General features: G+C 56.0%; 1 protein-coding gene across 3 annotated transcripts in view; it reads right to left on the bottom strand.

Moving 5' to 3' along the window:
* ITGA11 (integrin subunit alpha 11) overlaps nt 1–16,435 on the bottom strand; it is a 45,530-nt gene extending 29,095 nt beyond the window's left edge. For all 3 annotated transcript variants that reach the window (XM_086757496.1, XM_086757494.1, XM_086757495.1), the window contains exons 1-2: nt 16,284–16,435; nt 9,641–9,752 (exon numbers count right to left, since the gene is read on the bottom strand). In XM_086757496.1, the coding sequence (XP_086613622.1) occupies nt 9,641–9,752; nt 16,284–16,335 (164 nt within the window). In that variant the 5' untranslated portion in view covers nt 16,336–16,435. The remainder of the gene's footprint in view (nt 1–9,640; nt 9,753–16,283) is intronic.
* Between the last annotated feature and the right edge of the window lie 695 nt (nt 16,436–17,130).

Genomic DNA, 17,130 nt, shown 5'->3' with positions numbered 1-17,130 from the left:
GACTGCTCAGAGCAATGTGTCTGAGGACATGTTTTTAACTTTCATCTTGGGGGAAAAAAAACAAAAAAAAAAAAACAAAAAAAAAAGGAAAAGCAGGCTGTTGGAGGAGCCTCTGCTCTGCCTGCGCAGCGAGGGGAGTGGAAAACCAATTCCCGCAAAGCGCCCGTGCTGGATCCCGCTTCCCGCTGCCCTGCCCGGGCTGGGGACAGGGCGGCTGCGTTCCCTGTCTCGCAGTGAACACCAAAATGCTGCGTCAAGCTCCACTTGCATTCTTTTGCACTGTTTTAAAGGATTTCGTCACGCGCGCCCGAGCGGCACGCGCAGCACTTCTAGTGCAACAGGGCAGCAGAAAACCCGAAACGCTGCCGTGCTTCGGTGTCTGAAACAACTACAGTCACAGCTGCTCGGCGCTGATTCAATTATTGGTTTCTTTAATTTTTTTTTTTGCCCTTAGTCAAAACACTCTCTGGTGAAATTCCCTGTGTCACAGACATTAATCCCCGCCAGTTATCTCAGTACTAACCCGATAAATTATGTTTGGCTGGAGCACATCTCCCAGAAAAACATCCGTCCCCAATTTGAAGGCATCAAGTGATGGAGAAGCCAGCATTCCCCTGGGAAATTTGTCACCGAGTTCATCGCTTAAAAATTTGTGGCCGTTTGAACATACTCAGCTCCAGCGCTGAGCCCAGGGGATGCGCCCATCCCAGCGTCCTGGCCTGCAGAAACTTAGCACCACCAACAGTCCTGGGCCTGATTCTGCTTCATTTCTTTAGCCCCTATTTATCACAGAATCAGAAGGTTGGAAGAGACCTCCAAGATCATCAAGTCCAACCGTCAACCCAACCCCACCGTGCCTATTAAACCATGTCCTGCAGTGCCACGTCTACACGTTCTTTGAACACCTCCAGGGATGGTGACCCCACCACTGCCCTGGGCAGCTCGGCCCAGGGCCAGATCACTCTTTCAGTGAAAAAGTTTTTCCCAATATCCAACCTAACCCTCCCCTGCCCCAACTTGAGGCCATTTCCTCTCGTCCTATCACAAGTTATTTGGGAGAAGAGACCAACACCACCTTCCTACACCCTCCTTTCAGGTCGTCATAGAGATCAACGAGGTTTCCCCTGAGCCTCCTCTTCTCCAGACTGAAAAATCCCAGTTCCCTCAGCTGCTCTTCACCAGACTTGTCTTCATTTATTATTCTCTATCCCATAATTTTTCAATTTCTGCCTATTGCCCGCAAAGTGCTGTTGGCCCACACCCCCACCTAAGGGTCCCCCAGAGACCCCTCAGCCCTCACAAATCCAGCAAATTCCTTTTTAAGGGAATAACCTCCAGTCCTGGCACAGCAGGCTCCATGGGTGGACTGCAGAGAGGTTGCAAAGCTCATTTTGAGCCTTAAGATGTTTTGATTAAATGGAAAGAAATCAGGAAAGGAAGGTATGTCTAGCCGGTGATCCGGGAATGCAGGGATTAGGGAGGAACGGAGAAGCCACTACGCTTTTTTTCACAGGATTTTTCAATCAATGGGACACTTAATCTCCTGCGAGGCAAATTCACTTGCAGTTAATTTATCCAAGATGGAACTGGATGACAAAGCGATTAAGGAGGTTCAGGAAAGGGAGAGTTCAGCTGTGGAAAACTTTAAATGGGATCGGGGCTCCTTGGAGGGAGCGTGACAGAGGAATGGACTTTGAAATGTTTTTTCCTCCGCGTTGGCAACGGTGGAAAAAAATATCTAGTGGGAGTCCAAGGAGAGGCAGAAACGGTGGAGGAGTCAAAGTGATGGAGGTACAGGAGCGTACGGGACCTGAATATGAGTCCTCGTCTTTCTGCACAGCCTCTAGCAAATCATTTCACCCATTGGTGGTCATTTTTTCGTCTTTAAATAGGAGATGCTGAAGAGCGCGGGCAATGCTGACTGGCAGACTGCTGTCCCGGCCAGGTCTGCTCACCCCGAGCAGAAAAAAGCCACCTGCCAATTGCCAAGGGCCACCGCAAAAACACGCTTGGGACAAACAATTGCATCCAAGTGTTGGGCGACCTCCAACACGGTCTTGTAGAGGGAGTTTGAGTCCATGGCGGTCACGTTATTAAACCCAGATCCATCCCTTAGCACCGCCCAAGGCCCGGGTGCATCAGAAGATGACAAAATTGGTTTTTTTCTCTCACATCCTTCTCTCCCACGTGGAACATCATTTTACCCTGATCCGTTCCCAAACATCTCCAGCCCCAGCGCAGCTTCTGGGCCAAGGTCCTTCACGCAGCTCTGGAGGGGCGTTTGCCCTGCACCCAGCTTTGGGCTGGCTCATGCCCAACGGGCCATTTGGCTGTGGTCGCCAGGGAACGTTGCGCCCTCTGCAAGACCGTTTGGCCTGTTGACTACTTGGCAAGTTATCCCTTAGCAGAAGAGTTCCCGGCGGAGGCACCGGAGCCTCTCACTCACTCCCAAGTCCCCCCACGCTCCCCATATTACCCCAATTAACAACCTCCTAACTCCAGAGCACCGGCAGCGCTCCATTCCCCGCGTTCAGCAAGCTTCAGAGGATTTCCTTTCCAAGACGGAGCGCATCCTTGCTTTGAGGCCTGGGTGCCACCGACCCTGCAGTGCCCAGCGCAGGCAGACAGGTCCAGACCCTGACCCGCTCCTGGGCACGAGCCTTGTCCCCATCCCTGTCCCCTCCTGGTCCCACGTGGGGACCGCCTCCAGGAGCCGCCGACACGCATGAGCACCCTGGTTGTTGTTTTTTTTTTTTTAAAGGCTGATCAACATTTTCTCCGCTTTATGACAAACCCTCTCATCGCAAAACGAAAGATAAACACGACTGTAATCCACCCAGTCGTTCCGCCCGCCGGCTCGAGCCGGGAATGGATGCTCCTAATTACACAGCCCGCTCCCACAGCGTGTCTGCAACCCCTTCCCGCGGCCGGGCAGGACCGCGTGGGCCATCTGCCCCCACGCTGAGCGGCCACGTCACGGGAACAGCCCCGAGGGGACCCAGCAGCAGGACACGGGGCCGGAGACAGAGGCAAGCAGGGTCCGAGCCCCGCGTGCCGCCGCGGCAATTGCGCAGAGACGGCAGTACGCGAAATTACTGGCGCTCTCCTTAAAATAGCAGATGACAGGCGTGTTGCAAAACATGTCTGAGGAACTCGCAGAATACTGTGGTCAGCAGTAATGATACTTTCCTATTTTTCCTGGTGTAATTTTTTCCCTTTTGCTTAGGGATACTGTAATAAGGAGGTGTTTACAGGCGAGGCCCGACAGTGATTCTTGGCCCGGCTGCGGGTTTCCACTGCGGCGTTGGGGGTTGCTGGTCCATGCTCTCCGTAGGCTGCACGTGGCCATCAGGACTCGTGTGATCTCTGGCTTTCTTCTGGCTGTTTCCAAAGCAAACGCTGATTGGTGACTCCCGTTCTCATCACATGCCTCTTGCTTTCCCCAGTCACCCATGATCACCAGCTAACGATGTTTTGGGGGGGGATCCCCCCACCCACGCATTTCCACCTTGGAGGCGACCAGCCCCACCCAGCTGAGACCAGGACACCAAGCCCCCAACCCTAAATCACGAAGATGTGATTGCAAAGGGATTTTTATGGGGGAATAATATGGGCTGGGAAGGAGCAAGACCTCCTTCCTCCATAGAGATCTTCCCAAATGAGGGTATAGATATTTCACAGCACGTGTGTATTGCGGTGACACAGGCAGGACCTGGTGTCCATCCCCTCCAGCCTCCCCCAGTCTCACCACTGCAGGGGTAGTGCCTGGATACTAACGCTACAGTGCAATGACGATGCTTTAAAAAAAAAATAAACCAAAACAAAAAACCTCCCAGGAGCCAATTTTCCATCTATGAACCACAGGTCCAGCTGCTGAAGCTCATACTTGATGGAGCTCTTCCCAAAAATCCTGGTGCAGCTCGGAGGGGGAAGCCCACCCATGCATCACAGCAATCAAAGGCAGGCTGGTGAACGCTGCTCCTGCTGCGGCGGTTTGGAAAGCGCTGGGTAGACCCGCAGGGTTGGGCAGGGGAAATTTTCAGGCTCTGCAGGTGGGGAAGGCGAGATGGAGATGCCGGGATGCCCAGGAGCAGTAGGCACCGCTCTTTGCCTGCCAGATTTGTCCTGTAGCCCAAACGCCCATTTCTGCACGTGCCTCCCGTTGGGTCCCTTGTGGAAAAAAATACTGAGTCTGGGTTTGTTTTTTTTGCCGGAGAGGGTGGCAAACCTTTTCCTTCCTCTTTCAGCCTGTCACCAACCATGAAGAGCATCAACTGAGTGCTGCTGGTGCAGACTGGGTTTGCCTGCAAGGGGATGTCCTCCCACATGTCCCTCTTTTCTGCAGGTCCTGCAGTGAGCAACACCAGACCACCTCTATTTTTCTGATTAGACCAAAAAAAAACAAAAAAAAAAAAAACCCCAAAAACTGGCTGATGCAAACCAACCCCAGAGCCTGTGACAACTGCGCTGCTTTATGCCAAGGAAGATCTGCCCAGGGATGTCAGATGTCTCATGTACTCCAAGGCATCTCAGGAAGATGCCATGCAAGGAGATGGAGCAGCCTCGAAGACCCCAGTGATGCTAACAATACAGCCTACACGATTTTATGGAAAAAAAAAGACCCGACGTGTACCAAAATGGGGAGAACCCCTGGACCAGGAGATGGGGTGGGCTGCTACAGCGTCCCGCACCCAGCAGCCAGCCCGTGCCTGCAGCCCCGGCGCGGTGGGAGGGAGAGCTGGCAGCAGACGTTCTCCCCGCGCCGGAGGAATGCTTTGCAGTTCTGTACCCTTTCACCAAAATAATCCCAGCGCTCGGGTACCGGCCAAACCACAGGAGAATTCCAGCCAAGAGAGCCTCTCGCAGTAGTAGGGAAATAGCAAACCCTGTAACTGTTTTTCCAGATCAGCACAATTATAGCTTTAAATCCACCCAGCAGATTCCCCCCCGCTTCTCCCTCCTCCTCTTCGCTTTGGCCAAGCTCAGACTGGAAACGTCACGTCTGTGCCTGGAGCAGCTGTGGGACGGCACCCTCGGAAACGCGGATTAGCCCCGGGGCGCTTGCGAGGACGGGCGCTTGCCGAGGGCGGTGGGGAGCCATGCACAGGGTGGGTTTGAGAGGGCCAAATCCTGCCCCAAGTCTTGCCAGCACCCCTTTGCTGCAGAATGGGGACAGCATGAGACACGAGCTCAGGAGGCAGAGAGCATCTCTAGGACATCCAGCATCCCGAACACCAGACGTGCCGCCCTCGAAGCCCGTTTGGCATCCGCTCCCCAGCCATGCCACCTCGCCAGCAGCATCAGCGAAGCCCTGGCCCCAGCCAGCTCGGGAACGCTATATTTATTATTTTTATGGCTTCTGAAGGCCAAGGGATGTTTATTCCCAGGGCTTTCCTTCCACGGCCAGTTCTTCTCAAGCTTCATTTTTTTGCATAGCTGGAAACGTTCACTCCGCAGGCACAAGCCGGTGCGGGGCTGCAGTCCTGGTGCACGCTGCGTGGAGCATCACGACTGGTGCTGTGGAGGCACAACCCAGCGCCCAGGCCTCTTTCCCTCTCCTGCTTCTGTACTGGGATGTCTGGTGGCAATGGAAAGCCAAGGGTGGTGGTTGGCGTGTTGTCCCATGCACGCGTGGGAGTCAGGGAACGGGTCCTTTTGTCCTGCCTTAGGACCGATGCAGCTCCTGCTCATGGAATGGTGGGGAGCAACCAAGAAGAGCAATTGGGAAAGGGAAGGCCAAAGATAGAAGGAACTTATTTTCCTTTTTCCTGATCTTGGACCTCTAAGAACACTTTTTGCCCAAACTCAGTGCAATTCCAGTTTGTGTTTGCCACAAACATCCGTGTGCAGCACGAGGAGAGCGCACATGGGGATAGGCACGTCCACATTTGAGGGACATGCGTCCCATGTGCACTTGTGGAAACTCTCCTCGTATTTGAACGCACATATTTCACCCAAATTAATCCATCCACAGCAACAAACCTGCCTGAACTTGTGCAAATCAGACCTTAAATGGCAGGAACCAAAGGAAGACTTGGGGCAGAGGAACAGCTCCAAGCCAATTCACCCATTTGGGTCAACACCACCACCATCTCTGCCCTCGCAGTAACTCCCTCTCCTCCTACCAAAACTCCTGCCAGGCCACTTTACCCCGCGCACAGCAGCACAGGGAGCTCCCACTTGCCCCAGGTTTCACCCCAGACGCCCAGCCCTGGGGACAGGGGATGCTCAGACCCCCTGAGGCCGGACACCGCCTGCCCTGCCTGCGCTGGGATGAGTTTCGGTAGCCTGTTGTCATTTTTTCCATTCTCAGACTTGGAGAAGGCACTTGGGTTGCACCTTGAACTTAATGAAAAAGGGAGAGAAAGTGTTGAGAGGGGGGTCTGGAAGCCGCGGTGAAGACGGTGAGCAGAGAAAATCCGTCCCACGAACTGATGAGCTTTTCCAGCAGCGTATATCCAAGCGGGGTTTTTTTTTTTTCCCCCAGAGTTCAATAGTTGGAATTCTTTCCTCCCAGATTTTCCACTATCAGGGTTGCAGTTACAGCTCCTGTGTGCAAGTCATCTGGCTTCTTCCTTGCCAGGTTAGAAAAAGGGAAATAGTCACAACTAAAAATATACCTGGAGAATATTATGGGTGTTTGTATACACTCAAATATGCCTCTACGCACACATAAGTATATATATAAATATATATATATCTAAGCTGCTTTGAAAGCCTTCTGAAAGCACCCATGCTGGCCAAAAGCAGCATTAAACGGCTCAGACTGACGGACGGGTGCCAAAGTGCTCAGATTCCACGTTTGGTATTTGGCAGGCGGCTCTCCGCACGTTGTGAGAGCCATGGCTCCCGTACGAGCCGCGCTGTGAGATAACCGCTTTGTTTCTCCGAGCTCTTCTGCCTTTCAGTAGATTTTATTGAACTCGTCAGGCTGATGTTCCAGGACGCTTGTCTGGCTTCTGCCTCACCAGCCGCTGGGTTTTCATCTTCGTGTCTCCGTTTCCTTCGCCGCCTGCCAGCTCCCGGGGCTGGCCACGGCCCGGCACAATCATTACCCTGCGCTCCCCGTACGGTCCTGGTTTGTACGGTAGATGTTTTGTTTGTTCAGTCATTTATCCTTTAACCAGAGTGAGTCATGGTGGCTTCATTTTTAACTGTGCACACATACTTAATAGACATTTTATACGGCATAATTGCAGGCTCAAATGGATGCTGTACTTCTGTAGAGACGTAGGCTCACTCTGTGCAGAGAAGATCCATTTTTTTTTCATGCACAGGAACAAACAGAAGAGAAAACTATGGCTGTGTCCTGCCTGAGAGATGTGAGAAGGGCCAAAACGAGCCAGAGCTGGTCTGTGCTCCAGTGTCCTGCTGGGAAAGGAGGAAAAATCCTCACTCTGCTGCTGCGCAGGGAAGCCAGCGATGGTGGCACCTCGAAGGCATGGGGGGGGGGGGGGGGGGGGGGGGAGAAGGATGGGCTGGGCTGAGGGATGGGCCAGGCTTAGCCGCATCCATGCCCCGCGTCCCCTGCCCGGAGGGTCCTTCCTCGGGAGCATGGCTCGGCTGCGGTCCCAGGAGGGCACCCATGGATGTCATGTTGTCGTCTGAGGAGCAGTGGCACACGTGCACCTTGGAATAAGGCTGTTCACATCCAGTTATGCTGTTACCCTCCGAAGGGAGATTCTTTGGAATGTTCAGGGTGAAATGAGATATGGGAAAGGGATATTCTGCAGATGGAGAGGTAGGGAAGAATGTGATGGCAAAGACACTCAGTTCCTGCTCCTTATCTGCTTCAGAGAACTGGGATCTCAGCAGCCTTTCCTGGGCTTTGCCCGGATCCAGCAGACACCTTTGCGAAACTGAAGTCTCCCGCAGGGGCCAGCGTAAATCCCACCAAGTTCTTCGGGTTTCGGATCCATTCCTGACAGAAAACACTTCACAGCAGAGGCCTGCTTGGAGGCAGAGCTCGTGTGCTCTGAAGCGTCAGAGCAGCCACCCTGGAGAGCATGGTGGTCCCCACCCCACCACCTCGCAGAGGTACCTGGGCTCAGCCCAGGCGAGGGATGGAGACACCACGCCGGGCTGAGGTCCCCTTGGAAATGGGGCACGCGGTGCCGCCCAGACACGCTCCAGCATCACACAGAGGGAGATGAGGATGGAAGACTCCCCGCTGAGCAGAGCGACAACCATCCGTTAGCATCAGTCATCTCCACTCCCGTCTCGAGCAGGCGACGTTGCCGGAATTTGCTGTATTTACCAGATCCTTCTGAGCTTGTCAGGTGAAAGCTGCCCAGTTGGGAAGCAGCCCCATGGCACAGGTTCACGGACAGCGGGGATGAAAAGGATCCCAAGAGGCCACCAGGTCCCCAGCACAGCCCCAGGTAGAGCCAGCTCTTGGAGAAAGCCCCCCCGACAGTGGGAAACTGAACCTCATCCCACCGTTCAGAGCTTTATGAATATTAACTCTCGTCTCTGCCGGCTGGTGGAAGGAAACGGTGACCCGGAGAGTGAAAACATCAACGCGGATTTAATCGCAAGCACCTCCCCAGGATGTAGCTGGGAGCACCGGAGCCCAGACAGCCCTGGGCTGCAGCACCAGCATCACCCCCTTAACGGGATGCATGGTACCTTTTGGGAAAAAGCACGCGATCCGTGCAGGAAACCGGGGCTCGGAGCCGACGGAAAGGCTCACCGCAGCGCGCCTGGCCCCGACCCGCCGTTACATAGAAGGGAAGCGGCGAGCGGGGAGGTTCGGCAGCTGGGGAGACCGAGGTTAAAGCCAAACCTCCCTGCTCCCCCTTGAGGAGAAATATCCGCTCGGTTTGAGGACACAGGACGGGGTCCAGCCCCGCACCCCCCGTCGGCACCAGCACAGGTCTGAGTTTTGGATTTCAGGGGGATCCATCGGCATTAATCACGTATTTGCTGGCTGCCTTAAGCCTGGCTATCACACACCTGACTGAGCTGCGGGGAATTTTGTGGACTTTTGAGCCACCCTCATCACTGCAGCATCCAGATGTGCTCCTGGAGAGCACCGAGGGTCTCCACCAACATCTGTGCAGGATCCCCCAGTGCAGATCAGCTTTGGCCAGGAACAAAACCTGCTGCAAAACCCAAAACTCGAGAAAAGCCCGTCCAAGTCTCACCTTGCACTCCCGACAGACGCGGGCCGGTCTGAGTGCTTCTGCAGACCCCAGCTCTTCAGTGGAAACTGTATAAAATGGGATGGCTTTGACCCAAAACCCTGATGGGTTTCCAGCGAGCGTCGGAGGCCAAAGAACCCCAGGGAACCGTCAACCTGCCAGGAGCAAAGCCCCGTGCACAGCACCTGCTGCCGAGGGGCGGCCGGGCAGGACTCAGAGCACCGCACCCTCCGTACGCATACACCATCAACCACAAAATACGCGCTTATCCCCCACACAAAACTCCTCTTCTCGGAAGGAAAAGGGTTTCTATTCTCTACATTGCCCACGCTCGCTTGGCACCAGCATCACCAAGAGCAAACCCCAGTTTCCCTCGAGGCCGCAGCGCTGCCCACCCCAAACCGGTGGTTGGATGAAGCAGGAGGAGATACTTAATGGTTTTGGGTAGGGTGCTTTAGATCCCCTCTGCTTCGGAGGCCAGCATGGAGGTCACTTACCATTTCTTCCCCCCGATATCATGCTGCTGTACCGTGTAGCCAAAATACGCTTCCTTAGAGCCAGCTATGATTTTGGGCCTCTTGGTGTCAATGTTGAAGGCGTCACTGAACCCTGGGGAAGAAAGAAGGATCCAGTCAGCCAAGGTGCTGAGGTAGTGAGAGAAAATGCTTTTTTGCTGTGGTCAAAGGCTGAACAGGTCACCCCAAGCAGCTGTGCAGTCTCCACCCATGGAGATATTCAAATCCCAACCAGGCACAGCCCTGGAGAACCTGCTCCAGGTGACCCTGTTTGAGCAGGGCTTGACTAAATGATCTCCAGAGGTGCCTCCAGCTTCAACCATCACGGAAATGCTGCTCCCCCAAAATACACAGCATGCCCCAAGAGGGTTCTAGGCAAGCCAGGGCTGGTTTTACCCCATCACAGCAGCTCCACAGCTCAACATTCCCACAGCCAGCCACGAGGGAGATGGGGCTGCAAGCCACAAAGCCCACCAGCCCCACCCCACCTCACCTGCAGCCTCCCAGCTCTCCTCTCTCCAACGCTGAGCCCCCAGGGAGCAGCCAGCCCCGGGGCTGTGGCTTTAAGCAGGTTCGTTTAAGGTTTAGAGGCTGCAGCTGCAGAAGCCCTGGAGGGTGTTCCCCATCCCCAGCCCACCTGTGAAGGGGCTTCCCCCCCCGGCAGGCACCAGCGTGCTCCTCAGGGCCGCTGAGCTGGTGCCCACCACCACCATCAAAGCAAAAAGGTGTTCCTGGTTTATGATCCCTGGAGGTGTTCAAAGAACATGTAGACGTGGCACTTTGGGACATGGTTTAGTGAGCATGGTGGCTTTGGGTTGATGGTTGGAACTGATGATCTTGGAGGTCTCTTCCAATCTTAAGATTCTATGATTCTATGAAGCCAGAGTTCCCAGGACAGACACAGGGAGGGGAGAGGAGAGCACCCTCCTCCCTTCTGACATCTCAAGCCCTCTGTGACAGGCAACACCACTCTGCAATTCTTCGCTCCTCCAGCTGTGGAGCAGCAGCCGCTCGTGGAGGAGATAGCCACCACCATGTCCCCACGCACCCCAGCAGGGCTGCGGGCTGGGGGTACATAGGAGATGTGTGGCCATGCCAGATGCACCCGGTCTGGAGCCCATGACCCATCCCCGCTGTCCCCATGGGCCACCTCCTGCCGTCCCCGAGGGTCTTGCAGCTCCAAAGACCCACAACTGGGATTCGCTTTTCCCGTGCGATCAAAAGCCGGTGCCGCTGGGCGTTTGCTGGGAAGAAGCAGCTCGGGAGAGGGATGGATGCTTGTACCGGGATGGGGTGATGTGGGGGCTCCGTCCTCTCCCCAGGGCTGCTCCAGAGGATGCCCCTTCCCCCAGGACAGCGGGAGCAGGATCCCTGCCCACGGCATCCCAGCTCCGGGGACGTGGCGTGGCTTCTCCGGGGAGGTGGGTTTAATTTACAATATTATTTTTCCCCACGGATTTCCTTAAGCATAGAGCGGCGTGGCCCGGGTCCCAGCAAGGAACGACTGCACAGGAGACGGTGCTGGAGGGCAGGACACGCGATGGCCGAGCTATCCAGGCTCTTCGCTCCCCTTTGGGCGGAAAGCAGCTGCGGTTGCAAATAAAAAATCCCAACGTGCCCAGCAAGGACGGCTTTAAAACCAGCGGAAAGATCCCGTTCGGTGTTTATAGGGGTATAAAGGGGCTGTCAGCAGGAGAGGCTGGGAATGCCGCTTCCCAGGCAGAACAATTCAGGATGGAAAGTGGTTTTGTAGGTAGGAATGTTAGGGATAAACCTGATTTTTTTGCAGCCATAGGAACAAATCTGCGATGTTGGCTCCACAAACAGAGCACCGCGGAGTCTGGCCAAGGAGAGCTGAGGTAAGGAGCTTTCAAATCCTACAGAAAGAAATTCTAGAAAGCAGGGAGGGAAAAAAGGAGACAAGGGGGGGCGGGAACAAGAGCCAGCATATTTTGTGGTAGATTGACCTTATTTAACATTTCAAAACAAATTAAAACCTCCTCTGAGTTAACCGTTACCCAGCTGAGACAGGGAAGCCAGGACCGGCCATGGGGAGAAGCGATGGGCAAAGTGGGGCAGCGGTGGCGGGAGCTGGGAGCACCCCAGGGGTCACATCGCTGTCGGGGGGACACCCTGGACCTGGCTGGATGAGAGGGGTCTCATGGGGAGGGGGTTTTGTACGTCCAGCAAGGCTCAATGCCAGGCAACGCAGAGGCATCTCCATCATTTGGGTGCAGAGTGTCAGAGAGGATGCGATGGGTTTTCTTCCGATTTTTTGCATTCAGCAGAGTTTCTCCCATTTTGCGCTGCAGAGCCCCAGGCAGAAGATTTTGGGGAGCAGGAACGCTGGGACAAGTTGGGGACCCCCATCCCATGGCTCCTTGCTTGAGGATCCCATCGTGCAGCCATAGCCTCCTGCAAAAGGCAGCCGGGCTGGTCGTGAAAAGCCACATAAACCCCAAAAAACCAGCACAAATTCTTCATTAAGTGCAAAGATCTCCGAATTGGGCGGGGAGTGGGGGGAAGAGCTGCCGGAGCATCCTGCTGGCAGCAGGTAGTGGGGACCGGGGGTGGTGATGGGGCTGGAAAAGCAAAATGAACTGGAAAAAAATTTCCAGGCAATGGATGGCGGAAGGGAGGAATTTCAGGAAGCCGAGGGACGCGGGTGCATTCGAAGCAGAAAGGAAAAAAAAAATTAAAAAAAAAATCAGAGAATATTTAAACTGGCTTAAAACTATGGGAGGTTTTTGAGAGGCTGTCAAGGAGATTCAGCAGCCCGAAGATCCGAGCCTCATTTTTTGTCAGGAGTGACATCACTGTCATAAATAAGTGACCAAAAGCCACATGTTTTGCTTGCGATGCTGCCAAGGCAGGAAGCCTCAAATACCTCCCTTCCGAACTGCAGTGTCCGCGGAGTCCAAACTTTTGATTCTTGTCAGGTCAAATATTGAAAAGCAAAAAAAAAAAACATTTTGGGAAACAATACTGGGAATAAAAACCACCTTTCCTGCCAAAAAGGACAAAAATAAGTCCTCCTTGTAAGGGAAACCTCCGGGAGCGGGATGCTCTCGGGACCCCAGCGCCACCCTCCTGCCCGTGCCTCTGCCCGCACCCTTCGGGCTGGCAGCGGGATTCACCGCTGGGATCCGGGAAGGTGCCGTAACGCAGCCCGGCGGCACCGGCTGTGATGCTCCGAGGCTGCTTCTGCAGCCGTGAGAGGTTTGGGGCTTCAGCTCACTGCCTGTGCTCCAAACCTTTGGAGTTCTGTGATTTAAGGAGATGCAAGCCGGGCAGTGAAGCCGCCGGAAGAATTTCCTTTTTTTTTATTTATTCTTGACTGCATCATGCAAACCCATCCCATTTCACTGGCCTCCAGCACTTCCACAGCTGGGCACAGAGTTTCTGGAGAGAGGCTGAGCCGACACGGGGCAGCGACACGAGGAGGAGGAGGAGGAGGAGGAGGAGGAGAAGCATCCCAAAGGCTATGGCTGAGCCTGGCCTGTGGGAACCTGCGTCCGGCTACACATGGGCTCCTCTGCCAAATTCCCCGGGGCAGAGGCGGTTCGCCCGTTGCCGGGCTGCTGCAGGTCCCCAAGGGTGGCACAGGAGGAGACACAGGATTTGGGGGCACTATGGATGACCCGAGGAAAAGGGAATGAACGGGACACGAGAGGAGCACGTGCCGTGCCGGGCTCCGGCTTTCTTGCAGGGACGAGCGAGCCGCTTGCTGGAGGAGCCCGGGAAGAACAGGGGAAAGCTCACATCTGCCAAAAACCTGGAGCGTGCCAGGGTCAAGCAGCTCTGTCTGGCCCTTTGCTGAGCTCCTCTCTCACGGCTCAAGCCCGTGTGGGAGAGGTGACCCCCGTGATGGGGCGGTGGCTCCACGGACCCCAGCATTGCCGCTATGACCCCTGCATCCTCAGCATCCCTGGGGCTGCTGCTGGCCACCCAGCGCTGGGCTGTAACCCCATCCCGAGCGCCACATGGGCTTCGGTGGCATCGCATGCTCCTCTGCAACCCATCCGCCACGCGTATTACTTTTTTTCTTAGGCTTAAAATATTTGGCTTAACTAGAAAGTGTTTAAGCTTGATACAGGGTATAGCAGGCTCTGAGAAGGAGCAGGGCGGGCCACGTGTCCCCATGCTTCCCTCAATTCCCACCGAGTGCTCTTTGCCGAAGGAGATGCCGAGAGCACCGCATTCCTCTCCGGGTCGCTATCTCAAAGCCAGGGTTTGTCATCAGCTATGAGGAACCAGCCCGGGGTTTGGTGGCCGCCGCAGCGGTGGATGGAGAGCCAGGGAATACTGAGGATGAACAGAGGATCAGTCATCGCCGGCTCGTGTGTTGCAACATTCCTGGTTACCCACAAAATCCCTGACAAACAGGCCCGGGGTGTTAGCTACACAAATACCTTGTGCTTCCAGAATTCCAGCTCTCTGGCCCCCCAAAAGCCGGGGAGGAGGTGTTTGATGGCGTTAGGAGCAGAGGCTGCATTTCGCAGCCCTAAGGAACATGTTGATTATTCATTTGTGGAGCATTCGTTAGTGATAACGCAAACAGCATCGGGAATAAAGAGCAGGAGGTCTCTGACCGCCCCTTTCCCACGGAAATGCCAGGAAAGCAAAAGGTTGTGGACCCGTCATGGGTTGGCTTCTCAGACCCCCATGAACCTCAAGGAGGTTGTTCAATGGACCTTCCTTGGCCAAACCTTGGCCAAGCCAGCGCCACGGGGTTCCTCAGCCCCAATGTTGGGGCTGTGCAGCCACCCAAAATTCAGCACCCACCATCCAAGCCTGGCCTGAAGGGTCCCTTGGGAACCCACCTGAACAATCCCAAACGTGCCCCATGGAGTAGGCACGATGGTTGGACCATTTGGTGACCCTTTAGAGAGGGAAGGAGCCGACTACCTTCTCAGGAAAACCAAACCAGTGAAGGAAAAGGGATGGATGCTCTGACACCAGAGAAGTTACTGCACCTCAGCGCAGCCTCCCCGGATCCTTCTGGAAGTCACCGCTTCCCTGCCAGTGCATGGCATCAGCAAGCAACCAGGCAATCGGTGCTGTGGCTCAGCACCCCTGGGCTGGGCTTCCCCACTTTTGTCCCAGACCTGCGCCCTGCTCATACCAAAGCCCTGGGGAAGAGGAGTGGGCCTGATCCGGAGTTCCGGACAGTCAGCCATTCCCAAGGATGCACATCCCAGCCCGGGACCTTCAGCTCAGCCGGGGACCCAGGGGGTCCCCCACGTCGTGCAAACTCTCTTTTAATCCAAATGGCTGAAGAGCAGCATCAGTCCTCAGCAAAATATACGGACCGGTAGCCACAGCGCGTCCCGGTCCGGAGACCACCCCGGAGCGCTGGAAGTGTTAACTTTTCCCACCAGCACATGGCTTGTGCTCGCCGCGGTGGCGCTGCCATCGCCATCCACTCCATGTGCTGGCAGGAACACCCGTGGGCAGGAACACCCGTGGAGGATTTCTGTTCAGCCCAAGGCGGAGACGCCGGCTTGCCACATCGCCCGTCCACGCTCTGCCACAACTGCCGTCTCTCTGCGAGCACTGTCTCTTTTCGGGAGGCTCACCCCCCACGTAAGCGCGGCCAGGGCTGCACCACCGTCTCCGTGCCGGCGCGATGGGCCGCGGCAGCTCCACGCAGGCAGCCCCGCGCCCCGCCACGCTCGCCGCCGCCATGCAAGGCGCACACATGTTCCCTATTAAGCGAAGAAAGGCAGCTCCGCTGCGGCTCGCTTTAAAGGCTCGAGCAGCAGTGAAATGAGAAAGAAGGGAAAAAAAAAAAAAATAAAAGAAGTAAAAAAACCCCCACGCTGGCGTGCTTTTCATCCGGATGTTTAGAAATGTTTGCCGCGGCAGAAGCGCTGCAGGCTGGCGGGGCGGCGCGAGCCGGTGGCCGTGCTGGTAGCGGGGAAAAGCTCTTTTCCCTTATTTTTTCCCCACTTTGCAGCAGCGAGCGGTTCCAGCCCGGCTGCTCCCAGCCGGGGCTGCGTGTGGGATGACGCCAGATGTAACGGCAGCAAAACCCACCGCCGCCAAGGAGCCTCCTCCGGCGAGCCCCAGTGCAACGGCGAGGGGCTGGCGAGAAGATAAACCCCCCGCTCCCACCCCAGCTGCTGGCAGGGCTCGTCCTAAACCGTAAACCTTTAAGCCCTCGCCTAAAACCTCTCTCAACTTATTTAACCCCAAGGAATTTTATTTTGTGCAGCCCCCTTGCGCGCAACAGGACGAACCACCTGTGGGTCGCAGAAGTCAACTCCACGTAAAAGGGTCCAGCTTTATTTTGGAGGGGGCTTTATTTTTTTTTTCCCCTCCCCGCCATCTGACGCGTTCATAAAACCGCTCGCGAATCCCACTCCAAGGCAGCCCGGCCGAGGAGGGGGCCGGGAGGACGCCGCGCCGCCCGCTCCCTCCGGGGAGCCCGCCGAAGCTCTCCATCCCTCCCAGCTCCCCTTCGCCCGCCTCGCTCCCTCCCTCCTGGGGAGACTTTTCCGCCAGCCTCCTTAACCCTGGCCTTTCTCCAGCACTTTTCCCAAACCAGCCAAAGTTCTTTCCAGTCGCTTTTCCCCTCGCCTGGGGAACCGAGGTGGGTGCAGGACGGGGAGCGGGCGCTTACCGGGCAGGAGGCAGAGGGAGCAGGCGAGGAGCATCCCGCTGGGAAGGTCCATGGGAGCGCCGGCTGCCCTGCTCCCCGGCCCCGAGCATCGGCGGGAGGCAGCCAGCCAGACTGGTAGCCCTCGCTGGCGGAGCCCTTTCCTTATCCCCAGCTTTTCCCGGCTCCCTGACAGAAGGAGAGCATTGGGAGGGAGTGGGAGGGACGAGCGAAACTTGTAGGAGGTACAGCAGGAGAGGACGGGAGAGGGGACAGCCTTCGCACGGCCGCGGCACCCTTTAGGGATCAGCTTCCCAGTATGGCCACGCTGGCTGGGAACTTCAACCCCATGACAGCACCCTGGTCTTCTCCCTGTGACACTCCATTGGGGTCCCCCAGGGACCCCTCGCCCCAGTAGGGGCTTGGCGATGGGAGGTCTGCATGGGGCCACGGGTGCCTGTGGGGTGCCAGCTCCACTCATGTGCCACCTCTCCCTGGTTGCCACCTCTGCCCAGTGCTCCCTCCATTCAGGTGCCACCTCTGCTTGGATGCCACCTCCACTTTGGTGACACCTCCATCTAGATGCCACCTCCAGCTGGGTACCACCTCTGCTCAGATGCCACCTCTGCTCAGATGCCACCTCCAGCTAAGTACAACCTCCGCTCAGATGCCACCTACCATGTCTGCTCAGATGCCACCCCTGAGGTGGAGAAGAGCAGGGCTGCTGCAAGGCTGCAGGGCGCCCAGTTGCACTGCTCTATCTCCCCTGCTCCGAGCCAGGCGCGAGCACATCGCCGCTGGCACGGGCACGCAAGGAGAGCTCGGCTGGGAAGCAAATGGAAAAGGAGCAGGAGGAAAACTGCTGACGAGA

The sequence above is a fragment of the Chlamydotis macqueenii genome, chromosome 12 (genome assembly GCF_036417535.1).
Source record: "Chlamydotis macqueenii isolate bChlMac1 chromosome 12, bChlMac1.mat, whole genome shotgun sequence".
NCBI lineage: Eukaryota > Metazoa > Chordata > Aves > Otidiformes > Otididae > Chlamydotis > Chlamydotis macqueenii.
The sequence above is the reverse complement of the archived record's forward strand: the minus strand, read 5'-3'. Positions and strand labels throughout refer to the sequence as shown.